This window comes from Lepus europaeus, chromosome 5, assembly GCF_033115175.1.
Source record: "Lepus europaeus isolate LE1 chromosome 5, mLepTim1.pri, whole genome shotgun sequence".
In the NCBI taxonomy this organism is placed as follows: domain Eukaryota; kingdom Metazoa; phylum Chordata; class Mammalia; order Lagomorpha; family Leporidae; genus Lepus; species Lepus europaeus.
The window spans coordinates 87,351,584-87,373,337 of NC_084831.1; the positions used below are offsets into that span (position 1 = coordinate 87,351,584).

Here is a 21,754-nt window from a genome sequence, read left to right on the forward strand (position 1 = left end):
TCCTCTGCAGTCTTCCAGCAACACGGGAGCCAAAGTGAACTTGAGGTCATGCTCCACGCCACTCTGCAAAAACTGGAAGCCCTAACTGGGCACACAGGCCCCGTGCCACCTGCCTCACCCCCTTCACTCTCCCACACCAGCTCCGCTGCTCTGACATCTTCCTCTAAGTCCCTCTGGACGCCTTGTGCCTTAGCCAGGTTCCGGCTTCCCAGCCTGGCCTTTGCTCCTTGCTCTCCCCCTTGGATGTCACAGGACTGTCCCCTCACTTCAAAATCACCAACTTGGCGAGGCCTGGCTGCCCTACCTAAAACCCCATGCCCCTCACCCCAGCCTCCCTAGTTCTTTACCCTAAGTCTGCCTGGCATGACTAACATGGATTTCCTTTAAAAAAAATTTTATTTATTTAAAAGACAGAGTTACACACACACACACACACGTCTTTCATTTGCTGGGTCACTCCCCCAATGGCTGCAATGGTCAGAACTGGGCCAATCTGAAGTCAGGAGCCAGGAGCTTCTTCTGGGTCTCCCCACATGGGTGCAGCCATCTTCTGCTGCTCTCCCAGGCACATTAGCAGGGAGCTGGATTGGAAGTGGAGCAGCTGGGACATGAACAAGAGCCCATATGGGATGCTGGCGCTGCAGGCCAGGAGCTTTAACCTGCTACACAAAGATGGCAGAATAGGGAGGGAGCTTAATGCTCTAGTCTAGGGGAAACTTGTTTTAAAAATGTGGAGAGAGTGCAATCTCAGGGAAGTATTAGAGAGAAAATGACAGAGGAAACTCCACGCAAATTGGATACTGTAGATCTACGTGGGGGGTGTAGACGCACACTACTCAGGACCCCAGTAGAGAGCCTCAGCACCAGCTCTGCAGAGAGGTGAGACCAGTCTGCAGCAGCCCAAGCCACGGGCACTAAAGCTGTGAGAAGAGCGTGGCGTGAGTCTGGCTTGAAGTTCTATGGGGGACAGTGTACCTGTCAACCTAGAGGAGGGAAAAAAGGGGGCACATTTGTCTTTTCCCGAGCACCCAGCACCGGTGTCCTTTATCAAGCTGAGAGAAGGCAGGAGCCATTTGGACATACATAACAGCAGCGCCAGCTCATGTCCTCGAGCCCAGCAACCAGCCAAGAGGAGATGCTTGAGTCTGGCTGGGCAAATTGACAGGGGGCTGGGTGCTCATGACTGTGGGAGCCTTGTGTACTGGGACTGTGATAACACTGTGGCTGTGTTGGAGGCTGCAGGGTGTGGCTGGGACTTTGGGCAGTCTTTGTGGATGGCTCCACACGCTCAGGGCTCCCTGATTCCTAGGTGAGGGTCACTGGTGTGGGATCCGTGCTTACACTGAGGACTGCACAGTTCCCTTGTGTGGTTCTTGTGGCAGCACAGATGAATACTGTACCCACTGGGGCTGGCGTCCAGGCACTGGTCTCTTTTGAGGAGAGAAGGTGAGCAAGAGAACTACACCAACAGAGCAGAACAAACATCCCTTCTGATAAAAAAAAAAAAAAAAAAAAAAAAGAGAGAGAGAGAGAGATTTACCACGACCAACCTGGGTGTCACCCTGGACCACCTATCAGAGCTCCCTGGCCACACCCACCACACGCCTCTAGGTATTCCCTGAAAAAACCGGACACTCCACTAAGCCACAGGGGCATAGTCCAAAGATAAAAGCCATCACCAGGAAAAAAACAAAACAAAAAAAGAAACCAACAAGTATCTCCACAAATGCCAAATAATAAACACAACAACTCAAAAAACAAGAATAAGGAAGACAACGTGATATCTCCAAAAGAACACAACACTTCAATATTAGAATATGAAAGACTAACAAAATGCCAGAAATGGAATTCAAAAACCTGATAGGATTACTTAGAAGTAATCAGAAGCAAATCCATGAACTAATGAAATCCATACATGACATGAAAGAAAATTTCTCTCATGAAATTGAGATCTTAAAGAGAAATCAAAATGAAATCTTAGAAATGAAGAATTCAATAGAACAAATAAAAAATGCAGTGGAAAGCCTTAAGGACAGATTCAGTGAAGCAGAAGAAAGAATATCCCAGTTAGAAGACAAATCACTGCATATTTTACAGTCAGACCAAGAAATCAGAAAACTACAAAACAGTGTTGGGGGGAATCTATGGGATACTATCAAACAACTCAACATACGGGAATTAGGAGTTCCTGAAGGTGTGGAGAGTATGGATTAGAAGGCCTTTGTAGTGAAATAATTACAAAAAACCTCAATTCAGAGATAGAAAGGGACATCTGAGAACAGAAGTACAAAGAACTCCTAATAGACATGACCAGAAAAGATTTTCACCACGACACATTACAATCAAACTCTACAGTGAAACATGAAGAAAAGATTCTATAATGTGCAGGAGAGAAATGCCAGATTACTTTCAGAGCATCTCCAATTAGACTCACAGCTGACTTCTCATCAGAAACCCTACAAGATAGAAGGGAATGGAGGGAGATATATTCCAAATCATAAGAGAGAAAAAACTGTCAATCCAGAATACTGTACCTTGCAAAGCTCTCATTTATGAATGAAGGTGAAATAAAGACCTTCCATTAGGGGCTGGCGCTGTGGCACAATGGGTTAATACCCTGGCCTGAAGCACCAGCATCCCAGATGGGTGCCAGTTTGAATCCTGGCTGTTCCACTTCCAATCCAGCTCTCTGCTGTGGCCTGGGAAAGCAGAAGATGGCCCAGGTCCTTGGGCCCCTGCACTGCGTGGGAGACCCAGAGGAGGCTCCTGGCTCCTGGCTTTGGACCAGCACAGCTCCAGCCACTGCCTCCAATTGGGGAGTGAACCATCAGATGGAAGACCTATCTCTCTCTGCCTCTCTCTCTCTGTGCAACTCTCACTTTCAAATAAATAAATAAATATTTTAAAAAAGACCTTCCATTACAAACAGAAATTGAAAGAATTTGTCACCACCCATCCAAGCTTACAAAAAATGCCAAGGATGTACTACACATAGAAACACAGAAACATGGTCATCACTATGAAAGAAGGTGAAAGCAGAAAATCTCCCAGTAAAAGCACAAAGGAAATCCAAAATAAACAATAGGAATATTTATAGGAAAGTGGCAGGGCAATGTCATTACTTATCAATAGTCACCTTGAATGTAAATGGCCTTAACTCTCCAGTTAAAGATACAGACTGGCAGCATAGATTAAAAAACAAAACCCATTTGCTGCCTACAAGAAACACATCTCACCAACAAGAATACATGCAGACTAAAAGTTAAACGATAGAAAATAATATTCCACAGTAACAGAAACCAAGAGCTGATGTAGCCATCCTAATATCAGACAAAATAGACCTTAACACAAGAACCATTAAAAGAAACAAAGAAGGGCACTATGTAATGATTAAGGGATCAATTCAACAGGAATATGTGACTATTATAAATGTATATGCACCTAACTGCAGAGCACCTGGTTATTTAAAAGAAATGTTAAGGGATTTAAAGGGAGACATAGATTCTAATACAATAGTAATGGGGGATTTCAGTACCCCATTTTCAGCAATGGACAGATCAACCAGACAGAAAATCAGCAAGGAAACAACTGAGTTAATCAACACTACAGATCAAATGGACCTAACAGGTATCTACAGAGCTTTCTATACTACAGTCACAGAATACACATTCTTCCCACCAGAACATGGAACTTTTTCTAGCATTGACCACGTGCTAGGCCATAAAGCAAGTCTCAGCAAATTCAAAAAAATTGAAATCATACCAACATCTTTGATTATAATGGAATGAAGCTGGAAATCAACAACTCAGGAATCTCTAGAACATATGCAAACACACAGAGACTGAACAACATGCTCCTGAATGAACAGTGGGTCATAGAAGAATAGCTTTCATACAGAAATCATCAAACAACAAAAACTGGTGAGGATGTGGGGAAAAAAAGTACCCAGTTTTTGTTGGTAGGACTGTAACTGGTAAAGCCACTATGGAAGACAGTATGGAGGTACCTCAGAAATCTGAATATAGACCTACCATTTGATCTAGCCATTTCACTCCTGGGAATTTACCCAAGGGAAATGAAATCAGCATATTAAAGAGTTATCTATATCCCCATGTTTATTGCAGCTCAATTCACAATAGCTAAAATATGGAATCAACCCAAATGTGTGTCAACTGAAGACTGGATAAAGAAATTATAGGATACATAAACCATGGAATACTACATAGTGGCTAAAAAAAAAAAGTGAAATCCAGTCATTTGCAACATAGTGGACAAAACTAGAAAACATCATACTTAGTGAAATGATCCAGTGTCAAAAGGACAAACACCATATGTTATCCCTGACATGTGATAACTAACCTAAAAGGCAATCTATAGAAGTGAAATTGACACTGAGAAGCAATGACTTTGAACAGTCTCGACTGTTGAGGAAGAGTTTTTTCATACTATTTGTTGAACTCTTAACAGAGTTAATCATAAGTGTATGAAGTTAATTGAAAATAGATCTTAATAAAAAATAAGAGTGGGAATAGGAGGAGGAGGAAGAGGGATGGGAGGATAGGTACAGTGGGAAGAATCAGCCTGTTCTAAAGTTGTAATTATAATGTGTGTGAAGTTTATATTCCTTAAATAAAATGTTTCTGGGGGAAAAATGCTACTTGGGATGTCTGTATCTTATTTTGGAGTACCTGTGTTCTCCACTTCTGATCCAGTTTCCTGCTAATCCACACCCTAGGAGGCAACAGGTGATGGCTCAAATAGTTGAGTACCTTCTACCCCTGTGGGAGACCAAGACAGAGTTCCAGGCTCCTGGCTTTGGCCTGGCCCAACTCTAGCTGTTACCAGCATTTGGGGGGTAAATCAGAGGACTGAAGTCTCTGTCTACTTCTCTTTTTCTCTGTCACTCTGTTTTTCAAACAAATAAAGCATAAAAAAATAATAACCCACTGTGCCACAATGCCGGCCCTATGGATCTTCTTATTGGCTTCCTTGCTCCCACCCCTGGAAAATAAATCCATGGGGGCAGGGATGTGGGTTTGTTCCCTGGGACGGCATCCTCAGCCCCTGGAACAGTGGCCAGCACACAGGAGATAAGAAACTTGTGTTTGGGGGCCAGTGCTGTGGCATAGTGGGTAAGCCTCCACCTGTAGTACAGGCATCCCATATGGGCGCCAGTTCGAGTCCTGGCAGCTCCACTTCCGATCCAACTCTCTGCTATGGCCTGGGAAAGCAGTGGAAAATGGCTCAAGTCCTTGGGCCCTGCTCCCACATGGGAGACCCAGAAGAAGCTCCTGGCTCCTGGCTTCAGATTGGCGCAGCTCCGGTGATTGCAGCCAACTGGGGATTAACCCAGCGGATGGAAGACCTCTCTCTTGACCTCTCTGCCTCTCCTCTCTCTCTGCAACTCTTTCAAATAAATAAATAAATAAATCTTAAAAAAAAAAAAAGGAAACTTGTATTTGTTGACTATGTTCCAACTCCAGAATTCTTTTTAATAGAACATAAAAAAAAAAAAAAAAACCAGTGTAGGTAGAGAATTGGTTAGATACAACTGAATTTCACACAATGGAATATTGGCTAGCCACTCAAGAGGAGGAAGTAGAGCTACATATTTAGTATAAAAGATATCCAGTGAAAAAAAGCAGTATGGAGTTAAATATTATTCTGGCAATTGTCAAGCAATAAAAAAGAATTCTTTCCAAACCCAGGCTTCTGGTTCTCTTAACAACTCAACCACCTTCTGGGATTTTCCAAGAACACTCAAAGCTTCCTTACTCTTTACTCCAGAGATGTGGGCATACCGACTGCTCCCCTAAGCTGCCTCCTGCTCCATCAGCGCGGGCACACATGGCCCTCCATATGTGGAACTTTCCCATCAGCATCCTTCCCGCCACGCTGCCAGTTTGATTTTAGCTGTCTAATCATAACCCAACTGCAAGTTCTTCCAAGGAAACTTCTTGGGTACCACTGGTAAAACTTCAGGCCAAATGCCAATCCCTCTGCCCCAAAGTCTACATATAGATCACAGCACTGCAAAGCTCTTTATTCAAGAACATCAGACACTTAATTCTGGTAACAAAATGCCTTGATAGGGCCCGGCGCTGTGGCACAGCGGGTTAAAGCCCTGGCCTGAAGCGCCAGCATCCCAAGTGGGCTCTGGTTCTAGTCCCGGCTGCTCCTCTTCCAATCCAGCTCTCTGCTATGGCCTGGGAAAGCAGTAGAGGATGGCCCAAGTCCTTGGGGCTCTGCAACCATGTGGGAGACCCGGAAGAAGCTCTTGACTCCTGGCTTTGGATCAGCACAGCTCCAGCCGTTGCGGCCATCTGGGGAGTGAACCAGTGGATGGAAGACCTCTCTCTCTGTCTCTACCTCTCTGTAACTCTTTCTTTCAAATAAATAAAATAAATCTTTTTCTAAAAAAAGTCTTGATAGTTATGAGTGGAAGCCACTGAAACAACTTCCTGCCTTTTTGAACAATGCAAATATAGCTTCCAGAATATTTAGAAACTGAATTATGGCCAAAAGCAGCACAGTTGTGATACTTCATTACCACTAGAGGGCAGCGTACAACAGCAAACAATTCCTACATGTACTAAAAATCCTGGCCTCTCATCTGGGTGTTTCAGAGTTACGTCATTGAGGGTTTCTACACATCTTGGTTGCTATTACTGTTGTTCTGAGAGACAGAGAATGAGAGATAGAGGTCATTTCCCAAATGTCTGCAACAGCTGGGGCTAGGCCAGGTGAAGCTGGGAGCCAGGAACTCAATCCAGGGCTCCCACCTGAGTGGCTGGAACTACCGGAGCCATCACCTGCTATCTGCCAGGGCCCACATTAGCAGGAATGCTGGAGTCAGGAGCCAGAGCCAGGGATTGAACTCAAGCATTGCAATGTGGGACACAGGTGTTTCAACTGGTATCTAACCACTAGGTCAGACTCCCACTCCTGGTCCCTACAGTTGGTAACAAGATCTTCTGTGTTAGCCACACAGCCTTCCAGAATCTCTGCCTAAACAGTGAGGATCTCAGGTGACAACAGTTGGGAAATGAAGGTTAGGTGTGGGACCCTCCTCCGTGTCTTGAAATAAAAACACTGAAGACTTTCCGGCAAACTTGGTGAGCTGTCAGTGTTACCTGCTTTGGGAAATGTAGACTTTGAAGCAAACTCCTTCCCTCAACTTGGATGCTCCCTGCATCTGGCTGCCCATGGTCCATCAGCCACAACTATTTATTAAGAGGACAAGGGAGGAGTCGGCACCGGGGCGTAGCAGCCGCCACCTGCAGAGCCAGCATCCCATTTGGGCACTCCTCTGTGTCCTGGCTGCTCCACTTCTGATCCTGCTCCCTGCCAATGCACCTAGGAAGGCAGCAGAAGATAGCCCAAGTGCTTGGGCCCCTGCACCTACGAGGGAGACCCAGAAGAAGCTCCTGACTTAAGATTGGCCCAGTCCTGGCTGTTGTAGCCATCTGGGGGAGTGAACCAGAGGCTGGAAGATCGATCAATCAATCTCTCCGACTCTCTCTCTTTCAAATAAAAACAAATACATCTTTTAAAAAATTTTTAAAAGAGGATGAGGTAAGGTCTTCACCCTCAGGATTCAGAATCTAGTGGGAGGGTTTTTCTTAAGTGAACAGACAAAATGTGGGCCGAAGGCTAGCCAGTAGCCAGGGACCCAGAAGCTGCCTTTCCCGGGAAGGCCAGGGGTCTTTCCGAGGCAGCAACATCTGAGTCAAGCGGAGCCAGCCACGCAGAAAGCCAGAGTACTGACAGTCCTGGTCACTAAACCAGCACTTGCTGAGTGCCGGCTGCACGCCCAGCACTGGGCAAAGACCTCAGCACACGCCAGCTGATCAGTTCCCCAGTCCTCTCATTTGCTGTTAAGGAAACTGGGCTGCAGGGAATTTCAGGAGCTTGCCTGAGGTCACACAGCCAACACCTGGCCAAGATGGGGCTCTGCGTCGTCACGGGCCTCCCAGGACTGTCACAGCCTGATCAGCACAGGTGTGGGTGCTGAGACAGAAACGGCTTCTCTCCCAGTTCGGAGGCCAGCACCCAAAGCACGGGGCAAGTATCCTTATCTGAAATGAGATCAGAAGTGTCTAGATTCTGCATTTGTTCAGATGTTGGAACATTTGCATGTTCATAATGAGACACCTTGGGAATGGGATCCAAGTCTAAACATGCAGTTCATTTATGTCTCATGCACACTTCACACACACAGCCTTGAGGAAACTTTAGGCGATATTTCTAATGATTTTCTACATGAAACAAAGTTCCATGACGTGGGATTTCCCACTTGTGGCATCATGTCAGTGTTCAGAAAGTTTTGGATTTGGGGTCTCGGATTTTGGGACCGGGGATGCTTGGCCTGCATTAGCAGAGTCAAGCCCTATTTGGAGGCTCCAGGGCCGGGTCCTCCTCGCCGCTGGAGGTTGCTGGAGTCCCTGGCTTATAGACGTGGCCCTCCGATCTCAGCCTCTCTCATCGCATCGTGTCCTCCCTGGGTGTTTGTGCTCAAATTCCTCTTTCCTTATAAGAACACCAGTCATTGGGCAGCAAGGTCTCCACTTAGACCTATTTCCAAACAACACCACACTGACACTTTCTTTAAGACTTCAACATATGTTTTAGGGGGACACAATTCAACTCACAATAGCACCCTAACTCCAAACCACTCAGCTGCTGTCTCTGAGGGGCCGTCTCGGCAAGGGCAGTAGAAGTCCCAGAGCAGTAAGGACGGCCAGGCTGGTGGGGCACGGTGGGCAGGGAAGGCAGGAGAGGGTGTAAAAGGCAGAGGGGTGGAGGGCGTCCTGCATCTGAAGTCCAATTACAGAGCTTGAGTGGGGTCACAGTGACAGTTCCAATTATTATTATTATTTTTTTTTTTTTTTGAACAGGCAGAGTGGATAGTGAGAGAGAGAGAGACGGAGAGAAAGGTCTTCCTTTTTTGCCATTGGTTCACCCTCCAATGGCCGCTGTGGCTGCTCATCGCGCTGATCCGAAGCCAGGAGCCAGGTGCTTCTCCTGGTCTCCCATGCAGGTGCAGGGCCCAAGGACTTGGGCCATCCTCCACTGCCTTCCCGGGCCACAACAGAGAGCTGGCCTGGAAGAGGGGCAACCAGGATAGAATCCGGCGCCCTAACAGGGACCAGAACCCGGTGTGCTGTCGCCGCAAGGCGGAGGATTAGCCTGTTAAGCCACAGCGCCGGCCCAATTATTATTATTTTTAAGATTTATTTATTTGAAAGAGTTACAGAGAGAGGGAGAGAAACAGAGAGCTTCCATCTGCTGGCTCACTCCCCAGGTGACCAAAATGGCCGGGGCTGGGCAAGGTGGAAGGCAGGAGCCTGGAGCTTCCTCCAGGTTTCCCACGTCGTGGCACTTGGACCACCTTCCATCACTTGTCCCAGGCCATTAGCTGAACAGGAAGTGGCGCAACTGGGACATGAACCAGTGCCCATCTGGGACACCGGCATCACAGGTGGTAGTGTTACCCAGGATGACACAACGCCGGCCCCGACAGTTCTAATTCTTGCTTGCCTGTTAGATTTCTAGTCTCTTCGCCACCTCTCATTCTGTTTGAGGTCTCAGAAGACTCTGTTACTCAAGCTGGAGAGAACAGTGTCTCAGCTTCCAGGCTGAAGCCAACAGCACAGAATGCAAATCACACAAAGAGCGAACCTGGCCTTACTCCTCTCTTGGGCTAGACCAGGCCCCTCTGAGTGCCTTCAGAGGGCAGCTCCAGGTTTGACTGTCTCCAAATGTCAGGCTCAGAAGGCCCAAGGAGAATTCACTTCTCTGGGGGATGTGAGCAAAATCGTGTGTGGCTATGCCGGCAGAGCTCCGCGTGGCCTGAGGAGCCACCCAGAGCAGCCCCAGACAGGGGCGTGGGCGCTCAAGTACCCTATCATTCAGGGGAGCTGAAGATACCAGCAGCGACCAATCAGCAGGAGAGATGGCGCTCGGAGCCCACCAGGCACAGAGCGCAGCCCCATGCTGCACGGTGTTGCGACAGCACTGTCTCTGTGATTGTGCAAGATCACAACACTTGCACAAGGTCTCATCGCCATGTCACCAGGGCGAGTTCAAGGCGACTCGGCTGCAGGGACCAGCAGCATGGAAAGATGGGGTGTTCTGGTGAAAGCCTGCTACCCCTCACCGGGGAGGCAGGGGCAAGCAGCCCGCAGCAGGCGCAGGAAGCCCCTTCTCCACCAAGGGCCACTGCAAAGAGGTCAGCTTCAAAATCAGCCTGCTATGGTGTCACCGAATTGCAAGTCTCACCTGCAGTTGCCTTGGCAAGGCCGATCACACGATTTCGCGGCCCTTCTGTGGCCCACAGGCTGGATGTTCCCTACCCCTGAGTGTAAAGGCTTGTGGGAGGCTTTGTGGCCCTCCTGTCACAGAGACTCAGTCCACAGTGAGCACAGCCACAGGCAGTCTGTGGACAAGTGGGCGTGACTGTGTTCTAACACACTTTACGTACGCACATCAAAATTTAACTTTTAGGTGATTTTGTTATTCAATGTTTGACTTAAAAAAAGAAAACATTTCAAAACATGCGATCCATTTTTAGCTTGTGCACCACACAAAAGCAGCTGGTGGGCCGGAGGTGACGCTCTGGTGTAAAGAGAGCCTTAAGTACCTGGGAATTTAATGTCATCGTGGTTACAAGCTGTCCAAGTGGAAAGCTCCTGGCCTCCCTGAAGCCTTGGCAAGACGTCAGGCCCCCGTGTGGTCTGGAATTTCCCTCAACTTCCTCTCCCTCACCTGGATCCATTAATTTACCCAGTAAAATGGGTATTATCTTTCCCTTCCCGCTGCTACCGTCTTGGGCAAGAACACTGTCCTCCACCTGGCCTGACCTGGCAGAGCAAGGACAAACACGTGCTATTTGCCTAACACCATGTGTTGAACAAGTGAGTCCACGCAATCGAAAACCAGCACGCTCAGCACTTTCTCCTTCTGATCACAGGTCTGGCCTCACCAACATGGCCCATCTCAGAACTGAAAACTTCCCCTATGAGGGCCAGTAACTAAGGAGTAAAGTACAAGCTTTGGTCTTGCCTTAACTTTTTTTTTTTTTTGAGAGAAAAAAGAGAAAGCTCTCTCTACCAGTTCACTCTCCCAATGCCTGCAACAGCTGGGGGTGGGGTGGGGGCAAAGCTGGGAGCCAGGAACTCAATCCAGTTCTCCCATGCAGGTAGCAGAAACCCAAGGACGTCCGCCACCACTGCTGTCTCCCAGGGACTGAGGTCAGGAGGCAGAGCCTGGAGCTAAGCCCCGTTAGCTTCCTCTCTAAAGCCGAGCTTACTGCGAATAACCTGCACCAACCGGAGTCAGCCCAGCCAGTGCGACTCCAGGAGTCGACAAAAACCACGACTCTGCGTAACTATCCCCACCACCAAGGGTTTTGTTTTTTTTCCCCCTCATCCCCCAAATTTCCCTTTTGCCTTGGGTCTCTTTCCCTGCTCCTTTCTCAACTGCTGATTTATTTTCCGCCACTCTGAGCTAGGGTGAGGCCCTTTGACAGGGTCTACTTTTGCACAGCTCAGTGTATGTGACATGCGTCCACATTTCTGTGTGTGTCGGCAGCTGGTCCCTTTTCATGGCTCAATAGTATGCCACTGTAAAGGCGCTCTACAGTGAGCCACCGGTGGGAGGACATTTGGGTTGTTCCCAGTTTTTTCCAGCTAAGCAGTCAGCCACACCCAGACTTCAGTACACACACGTGTTTCCATAAGGGTTGACTTCTTACAAACGGCCACATTCTTGCAGACTGGAGGGTAAGACGCCCTGAATGGGGACTGTCCTCCACGCCTATTCTTCTGTCTTCCCACGCTGCCTCGGTGCACAAAACCTCCCAAGAATATTTGCAGGGAATGCTTTCTTGGCACGAGTGGGAGAAGTTGGCTGGGAGCTCCTCTCCTCCCTCTGAATGCGGGCCGGAGGGAGCCAGGGCTGTTTCACATTCACCACTGGCAGCGTTTGATCCCTGGTCCCAGGGGGATGGCGCTGGCCCTGCGGATGTGCACACTCAGGCAAAAACCTGCAGAGCCAGCCCATCGGGCCATTATTCAGTCCATGCGACTTGCTAAAATCTCACGGGATGGACAGCGTGCCATTGTTTCTGTAAGTCCCTCTCAGGACTTTGTTAGCTGGCTAATTCAGAGCAGGCTGGCCTGTTTTCCTGCTGGGAGAAAAAGTTTTTTTTTTTCCCCCTCAAAGACAGCTATTTAACCGTGACCATGGCTGCAGCCATCTTGAGCACAAAAGGGGAGCCCCTTCCCTACCAACAGCCAGGGCACTTATTCTTGGCGCTGGAATGCGCATAATTACTCCTCTTTGAGTCTGCTGGGTGACCTAAGGCCTCACCAGCCAGTGCAGGAAAGGCCGTGCTGAGATCTGAGCTTTGCATGGTCTGCAGGACCTCCGGGAAGGAGCCATCTGGACGCAATGACCGCTCTGGGCTCCTCCACACTGCAGCATAGGTGGAGGCCACGAGCTCTGGGCCCCACGCTGGTCCTCTCTTCTAACCTGCAAGGTGAGCTCAGAGGGCTTGGAGGGCTCACTACTAAAGAAAGAAGGTATCCGTTCTCACTAGGAGCCTCCCGAGAACAAAGGCTGCATCCCAGGCTGCTTCCTGACCACGCTCTCCCAGGGAGCAGCCCTTTGTACGCGGGCAGGCATCGTGCTGTTCACAGCCAGCCCCAGCGAAAGCACTTGCCCACTCCCTGCGGGGCTCCAGTGAAAACAACAGGCCTCCCAGATTCCCTTCGCTCCGTTGCTACATTTTCCAATGTACTGTTCCGAAGGACCGGTTAGTCTACAGTGGAAAATCTACAGTGAGGGCGCCTTCTAAAGGCCAGTCACAGGCTCTGCCCCACTTGGCTGATCGTGTCTTCCCCTAAACAAATCCACTGAAAGAGCCATAGGCGTGTACGTGACAAGACTGAAAGGAGTTAGTCTTCAGTTTCAAAGAAAATGATACATAAAGGGGAAGGAGACAGTAAATAATCGAATATAAATTTATAAAACCTGGTCCGGGGGCAGTGCCCCAAGTGGCTTTGGCACAGAAATGAAAAGGAAGATAAGAGAAAAAACAAAAGGTTTCACATGCTCAAGGGTGGGGTGGGGGGTGTCACAAAGTGGATCAACAGTGGATCACAGAGGCAGAAGGACTTGTTTCTGCCCGGGAAACTCCATGGGTTGACAGTTACCATCTGTCTGGTCCTTGGTCTTAATTTCTAAGACACGGGAAATGCTACCCTTGCTCCAGTCCATACAGCAATTTGACAATCGAGAGTACCAGCATAATTAAGAACTCCTTACAACCAGCTTAAAAAACAAAAACCTTCCCTTCTAGCCTAGACAGTTATAGAGAATCCTAAAAACGTCCAGCTGGCAGGAGCACTTGCCCCGCCTCAAGGTTTTCTGGTTGTGGGGAAGAGGGGACTCCTGCAGAGCACGTGGTATGAACTCCAAGGCCACACTGCCGGCGGGGACCCGGATCCTGCGCTGGGGGACTGGAACTTGGATCCCCGGCTGGACAGCCACTGGGCGTCTCCATTACTGACGCTCAGTGCAACTGTTTCCCCAAGTTCTCTAGGCAACTGCCTGACACAGGCCCAAGACACTGGACACAGAGTACAAATATCTTACTGAAGAGGAAAAATTCAGCACAGCCCAGGGGGGCAGTAAGTGGGTAGAGCAGCCCAGCAGACAGAACTCCACTTCACTATTGCACCTCTAAAAGCTGTTTCCTCCTACAACAACAGGTTGGCTTTATCTAGGGTAAGGTATGCTCAGAACGCGGAGGAACATTCCAGAGCTACGCACCACTCACCAAAGTCATTAATGACAAAGTAAACAGCGGCAGGAAAGCAGAACTGCCACAGAGGCTCCCGTTTTCCAGTCTGGAAGCAATGTTTTCCTGCATTTACAGTGAGAAAATGGATTTTTTTTTTAAAAAGATTTATTTGAAAGGCAGAGTTATGGGGCCGGCGTTGTGATGTAGTGTGTTAAGCTGCCACCTGTGATGCCAGCATCCCATGTGAGCACCAGTTCAAGAACTGGCTGCTCTGCTTCTGATCCAGTTTCCCACTAATATATCCGGGGAAGCAGCAGAAGATGGCTGGAGTGCGGTGGCCCCTGCTACCCATGGGGGAGACCAGGGTGGAGTTCCAGGCTCCTGGCTTTGGCCTGGCCCAATCCTGGCCATTGTGGCCATTTGGGGAGTGAAACAGTGAGTGGAAGAGCTTTCTCTTTGTCTCTCCCCTCTCTCTTTAATTCTTTTTTTTAAAAAAAGATTTACTGGGGCTGGCGCTGTGGCATAGCGGGTAAAGCCGCCTCCTACAGTGCTGGCATCCCATATGGGTGCCAGTTCAAGTCCTGGCTGCTCCACTTCCGGTCCAGCTCTCTGCTATGGCCTGGGAAAGCAGTAGAAGACGGCCCAAGTCCTTGGGCCCCTGCAACCACATGGGAGACCTGGAAGAAGCTCATGGCTCCCGGCTTCAGATTGGCACAGCTACAGCCATTGCGGCCAAATGGGGAGTGAACTAGCACATGGAAGATACAGTATGTTAAGCCTCTCCTTCTCTGTGTAACTCTTTCAAGTAAATAAATAAATCTTTTAAAAAATTTGTTTGTTTAAAAGGCAGAGTTACAGAGAGGAAGACACACACATTCTCCAAATGACCACAATGGCCAGGGCAGGACCAGGCCAAAGCCAGGAGCCTGGACCCCAACTGGGTCTCCCACATGGGTAGCAGGGGTCCAGAGACTTGGGCCATCTTCTGGTGCTTACCCAGGTGCACTAGCAGGGAGCTGAATTGGAAGCAGAGCAGCAGGGACTTGAACCAATGTTTATATGGGATGCCGGCAGCGCGGGTAGCAGCTTAATCCACTACGCCATAGCACCAGCTCCCATTCTACTTGATCTGAACGAAGGACTTCAGGATAACGCAAAAACAGTTAAAATCAGACTTTCCAAATCATAATGTTTTTGAGCTACTATGGGGAATGGTGGAAGAGAAGGGGAGAAAGCTGAAAAAACAAGGAACAAGTAATAGAAAAAGGAAAGATAAGACTCTGCTCTCTCAGGGCCAGAATGAAAGAGACAGTGAGGAAGAAGATACCCAAATCCCTGGGCTACTTTGAGATCTGCAATGAATTGTCCTATCCCGTGCAAACATCACACTGGTCTGAGTGCTGCGGGAAGGGCCAGCAGGAGGCCAGCCTGCTGCACAGGTGAGGGAACGGCCCCCTAGGTCTCCCCTCACTGCACACGAAGGGGAGGACCCCTCCCAGTGAGGCAGCCCAGGAACCGGCCGCTTGGGTGCTTTGTAAATGTGCAGCAATGCACACTCCATGGCTATGCCAGGGACTCAGAACATGAACTGCACAGAACCGAATTTTGGACCCTTTCTCTCTCCGGATGCTCTTCCCCCACCACAACACTGCAGTTCCACAGTCCTACTACCTATGGGGTCAGCCTCGGTGCCTTGCCTCCCCCAGCCCCAGGCCTCTGTCTTCTCTGTGGGCACTAAGAAAACTGGTGAAGATGGTCAGAAAGTGTCCTGATAGGGACAAGAGCTACGCGGAAAGACAGCAGGAGACCTGGGGCTAGAGCTGCTGATAGCATTAGGGCTGCCTGCAGGCCACATGGGTGCTTCCACTGCCCAGACGGGACTCTGGCCGGGTTCAGGCAGCCCTCCATTCTGGGGTTACAAGAAATCCAGAAAAATCTGACATCCAGATTCCTATTTTTTTCCAACCCTGAAGGTGACCCACTGGAAGGGCCTTCATGATGCAATACCACATAGAACTTCTACTTTTCTCCATGCCCAAGAGGCAAGGCGTGCTCCAGCAAATGGTAGGGAAGATGCTGCTCAAAGCCAAGGGGACCAGATTGCACCCCACTTTATACACAGCTCTTACCTCCCTGGATTTATCTCCAACTACCTTCTAGATGCAAGGCACAGGCTGGCACCAACAGGAGGCCAGCCAGGCTCCAAAGGGCAGCCAAGTCTTAGAAATGCCACCAAGTGCCTGAGCTGGCCCAAGAAGCCGGACCCTGGGTCCCCCTGGGTCAAAGGCCCTCTATGGACACACTTTTACAGCCCATGGAGGGCAATGAAAACATCCACAATGGCCCAACAAATCCCAAATCCATCCCTCTACCACAGCTGGGGAATGCCTGGCCCTGCCAAGGCAATGGCAGGTGGGACTTGAATTTCAATCGTTCTGCCTGAGGTTAATTTTTAAGCTGATAATTTTGTATGGCCTGCAACTGACATTATAAATATACAAATGACCCTTAGCTGGAAAAAAAGGTTGCCCACCCTTGCAACCAAGGACCGCATGAGAGAGAAAGAAAAAAACCCAAAACACTCTGGTGCATTCACATTCAGGAGGACGCAGACACACCACTGAACAGGCGCAGAACTGACGTGGGGAAAGTTGTCTTCAGCACACTTGCACGAGCCCACAGGGAGCAGCTTGGGGCGCCGCCGCCGAGCTGGGCATCTCCTGGGCGATATGGCTCCACTCACCACAGCTGACACATATGAAGGCATTGCAGTCACTTAGACGACACTAAAACAGCCACCCTAAAATGCCCCAGGTCTTTCAGAAGGTCAGGCTTTTGCAAAAAGACAAGACCAAGTTTTTCGATAAGCAGTCGAGGGTGTCCATGCTGAGTGTAGCCTGGCTGGGACTGCTGTGGGAGACACTGAATTTCTGAAGCATATCACAGAGTGATTTTCCGAGAGCTCCTCTGATTTACATAATCCTATCGCAAAGTCCAATCACAGCCTGTGCGAACAGCATCCCCTAACGCTCTGCAGCGCACAACCGACACAAAACCACGTAGGATGCACGTTGGGGAGCAGGGGAGGGGCAGGAAGACCCGGTGAGAAGGGTGCAGGGTTGAACAGCAGCGGCCGGCAGCCCCACAGGTAACCACATTTCCCCCACGTGGACCAGGGTTAGCAGCCGAGCGAGAGGCTAGCAGCTGCGATGGAGAGGACGGGCCACAGAACCTCGGGAGCCCGCGGTCCTCTGCCGACGGTAAGCGCAGGTCCGCCACTCCTCACCCATCACCCCGAAATCCAAAACCCTCTGACAAACCCAAGTTTAAAACATAATTCAGCTGGCAGCAAAACCAACCCAGCCTCATTTGGTGGCAATATGTGACCTTCAAATTGTGAGCCTTAAGAGACCACCTGCTGTCCGCGTCCTTGTCCCCTGTGGGATGACTATTCCTGCACGTTACTGCTGCGACCGTGAGTCTGGTTGGGGGTGCTGACCCCCAAGCCTCTTTAGGGCATTGCAGGTATGCACCACATTGTCATTCTTGTTAGATTTGGAATTTTAAAACACATCTGGGCCAGCTGAGAAGAAAAAGGAAGCTCGGGGGGGGGGGGGTTGCGGATCTGTCGGAGGATGACTGGAGACCCCACGAAGTGTGCCAGAGGTCTGAGGGAGTCCAGCTCCCTCCAGGACGTTTCAGACACGCTAACCAGCCTTCTACATAAGCCAGGCTGAACGGTACCGGGCAACAGTGTGTTCCAAACGGGAACTCCACGACACGGGGTCACCTGGTTTCCTACCTTCACATAGTCCAGAGTCGAGTCCAGAAGATGTAGATCCCTGGAAAGAGAAAACAGAAGTAATGAGGATCATCGGGCACATCGCCTTCTCGCGCTGCCCAGGACGGCTGCGCCCAGTCTTCTGAGCTGCCCTCCAGCGAATCCCTCGCACGGCGTGCACAGTACCGGGACCTCAGCCCGCAAGGGCGAGTCAACTGCGGGCCCCAGAGTGTTCCACTATGTTATAAGCAATACTTCCAGGTGGGCAGAGGTGGGGAAGATGGGCAGGACTGGATGCTCAATCTTGTGAGCACTAATCTCTTTTTTAAGATCTTATCTATTTGACAGGTAGAGTTACAGACAGTGAGAGGGAGACAGAAAGGTCTTCCATCTACCGGTTCACTCCCCAAATGGCCACATGACCAGAACTGGGCTGATCAGAAGCCAAGAACCAGCAGTCAGAAGCCTCCTCTAGGTCTCCCATGCAGGTGAAGGGGCCCAAGCACTTGGGCCATCTTCTACTGCTTTCCCAGGCCACAGCAGAGAGCTGAATCAGAAGAGGAGCAGCCGGGACACAAACCGGCACCCATATGGGATGTCAGCCCTGTAGGCGGAGGATTAACCTACTGTGCTACAGTGCTGGTTCCATGAGCACTAATCTAGATTCCTTCCCACATGGGCCCCAGCAGGCAGCTGTGTCATGTCCACCTTGAAGGTATGCAAGGGGGGGGGGGGTGCTCAGGTGGACAGAACAGCTGTCCAAGGTCATCCAGCACCTGGGTGAGGGTGGGGACAGAGCCTGAGACCCGGTCCTGCTCCTCCTACTCAACCACATCTTTGTCGTCTTATCACTGGATGCTCCCCCCATTCCTTGTAGACATCTGAGCTATCCATTCTAATTTTCTCTCTTCCCTACCTAATGTCTGCTCGTATTGTGTCTATCATAACACAAAACATTAGGATTCGCCAGATGAGTAAACAGCAGTGGGCAGCATCGGGGAGGGTGACATAGTAGAGAAAGCAGAAAGAGGTCTGATGGAGGCAAAAGGAGAGGGCGGGGCAGACCTGGGAGCTCAGGTTTTCAGTGCCCGCAGGGTTAGGGCCAGGTGCCCCCTCCTACAGAATGAGAAGCCAGCTGTTCTCTGAGACTGCCTCTCCACAGAATCAGCTCCTCCCCAGAGAGGCCGAAGCCTGCAGGGCTGGTCACGGGGCAGGGGGGCTCTTGGCAAGGTGGCAGAAGGACCACGCCCATCACAAGGCAGGGTCTCCACTGCAAGCAGCTCTCTTAGGAGAGTGATCCCCACCCTGAATCCACAGGGCACGGACAACCGGCTTCTCTGGCTACTTCCCATGAACAACAAACCGCAGGAGGGCCATTTTCTGGGGCATGACTGTCCTGACTCCACAGGCCCAGGAGGAGACCCCAGAGCCCTGGCCAGGCTGGTCTGAAGTTCTTTGGGGCTGCACAGCACATGTGCACAGAGGCACCTCCTGTGCGTGCAGAAGATTTTCCGAAATGAGTGGCCCCGGAGCTCATAGGGAGGGAAGTGTAGGCTCGCAGTCCCTGGGCACAGCCCCCTGCAAAGGGGGCTATAAGTCAGTCTGAAAATCTTAACCTCAAGCACTTTCTGCCTTGCTGCTGGTGTGGGCCTCAGCAGGCATCCAGTGTCCCTGCCATCCAAGTCGTCTGCCTTCTAGGGTCCCTGCAGGGTCAGGGCCACGCCTGCCTCCCGGGGAGCTGCATGCTCGGGACACTGTGCCCATGCTGCCAGGCTTCAGGTCTGAGCAGCCACCTGCTAGTGCCGCCCCTGTACGTTCTCACTACGACAGTTTTCTACTGAATTAACATTTTAGGATGATGGGTCCGGTACAGAAAGATGTCAGAACCACCAAAGTGCTGCTTTCCATCTTCTTCATATTCCTGTGTTTAGGTCCTTTTAGAAATGTGCTTTATACACACACATACATGTCCGAAATGCAAAGGTACATAGCACCATATGTTCTTGTCCTGTCCAACTTTTTCATCTCAGGGTCCCTTTAAACCTGAATTATTCAGGACCCCAAAAGCTTTTCTTTTCTTGAGATTTATTTACTTATTTATTTATAAGGCAGATTTATTAGCGAGAGAGAAAGAGGGAGAGGCAGATCTTCCATCCTCTGGTTCGCCCCCAAGATGGCTGCAACAGCCAGCACTGGGCCAGGGGGCCAAGAGCCCGGAGCTTCATTCAGGTCTCATAGATGGTTTTCAGGGGCCCATGTATTTGGACCATTTTCTGTTGCTTTTCCTAGGCCATTAGCAGGAAGCTGGACTAGAAGCGGAGAAGCCAGGACTTGACCCAGTGCCCATATGGGATGCTGGCATCACGGGGGGTGGCTTTACCCATCACAATGTTGCCTCCCAAAGGTTTTTAAAAGTGTATTATTTCGGGGCCAGCACTCTGGTGGCGTAGAGGCTAAAGCCACCCCTGCAGTGCCGGCATCACATATGGATGCCGGTTCGAGTCCTGGCTGCTCCACTTCTGACCCAGCTCTGTACTATAGTCTGGGAAAGCAGTAGAGGATGCCCAAGCCCTTAGGCCCCTCACCCGCATGGAAGACTTGGAAGAAACTCCTGGCTCCTGGCTTCAGACAGGCCCAGCTCTGGCTGTTGTTGCCATTTGGGGAGTAAACCAGCAGACAGAAGACCTCTGTCTCTGCAGCTCTCTGTAACTCTGCCTTTCAAATAAATAAATAAATAAATAATTTTTTTTTAAAAAGACCCTTATATCTATGACTACTGATATTAGAATTAAAATTGAAAAAGTATTTACTCAAGTTAAAAATAAACCCATCAGGTTTACGTAACATTTTAAGTTAGAAAAAGATGTTTTTCATAACAAAAATTTAGTGAGCAGAGTGACATTTTATATTCTGCAAATATTTTAAATGTCTGGCTTAGTACAAGACCAGCTGTTTTCTCCTATCTACTTCTGCATTCAATCCACTGTGCTCTATGTCTTGGTTGAAATAAATGAAGACAATTCATCCTCACGTAGATATGTAATTGGAAAAGCGAGGGGTTTTAAGCAGACTTTCAGATAATCAGGAGCCCTCTCCTTTGATACCACACCGAAAGTCAGCCCTGGTAGCTTCTTGGGATTAGCAGTAATGTAGAATCTGGAGCCATGTCTTCTCTCCTGTGCATCTTACACTCTGAGTGACCTCGGACCTTGCATGACTCTGTAACCGGTACTCTGGGAAATAGCTCCTTGCTGAGTCACACACACCTTCCACATTCCATCCCCTCTCAATATAACATGAAGAAATCACATTCCTTAACATCAACACTGATCTCATCACGATTCTCCTAAATCCCAACTTTCACTTGAAAGCTTGAATTTTTCCCCTACAGGCAGCCAACACCGTCAAGTATTTGCCCCGAGCTTCCTTTCGTTCATTTTTGGGAAAGTATCCATTGAATACCAACAACACAAAGTCAGATTTGTGATTGTACCTCCTGAGCTGTTCTACGTTGTATTTCAGCAATTCGGTTTAGAACTGTGTCTGGGATCTTTGCCCTTCCCACTAGATTTCACAGTAAAATCCTTTTCCTTTCACTGTGACAAAAAAAGACCTAAATGAAAGATTTCTGTGAGTGAGATCCTGGGGAAAGAAGGGGCCATCAAAGGAGGCGGTACCTTTCTCTGAAGGGAGGAGAGAACTTCCACTTTGACTATGACCTTGTCTAAATATGATCAGAGTCGGTGAACTCAAAAGGCCTCCATAGCTTTGGCAACTCATGACAAGAGCCTCAGGTGATTACTGACGTCATAAATAAGAGTGTCAATTGTTAAATCAACAGGAGTCACTGTGCACCTGCTCCCCATGTAGGATCTCTGTCCTTAATGTGCTGTACTATGTGAATTAACGGTAAAACTACTACTCAAACAGTACTCTATACTTTGTGTATCTGTGTGGGTGCAAACTACTGAAATCTTTACTTAGTATAGAGTTGATCTTCTGTATATAAAGATAATTAAAAATGAATCTTAATGAAGAATGGGATGGGAGAGGGGGTGGGAGGTAGGACAGGAGTGGGAGTGGGAGGGTGGTTATGGGGGGGGGGAAGAACCGCTATAATCCAAAAGTTGTACTTACGAAATTTATATTAAATAAAAGCTTTCTAT

General features: G+C 49.3%; 1 protein-coding gene across 1 annotated transcript in view; it reads right to left on the reverse strand.

Annotated features, from left to right (window-relative positions):
- Nucleotides 1-21,754, reverse strand: part of BCAR3 (BCAR3 adaptor protein, NSP family member) — a 116,594-nt gene that overhangs the window by 63,554 nt on the left and 31,286 nt on the right. The window contains exon 3 of the mRNA XM_062191767.1: nt 17,610-17,649. Coding sequence (XP_062047751.1) covers nt 17,610-17,649 — 40 coding nt within the window. The remainder of the gene's footprint in view (nt 1-17,609; nt 17,650-21,754) is intronic.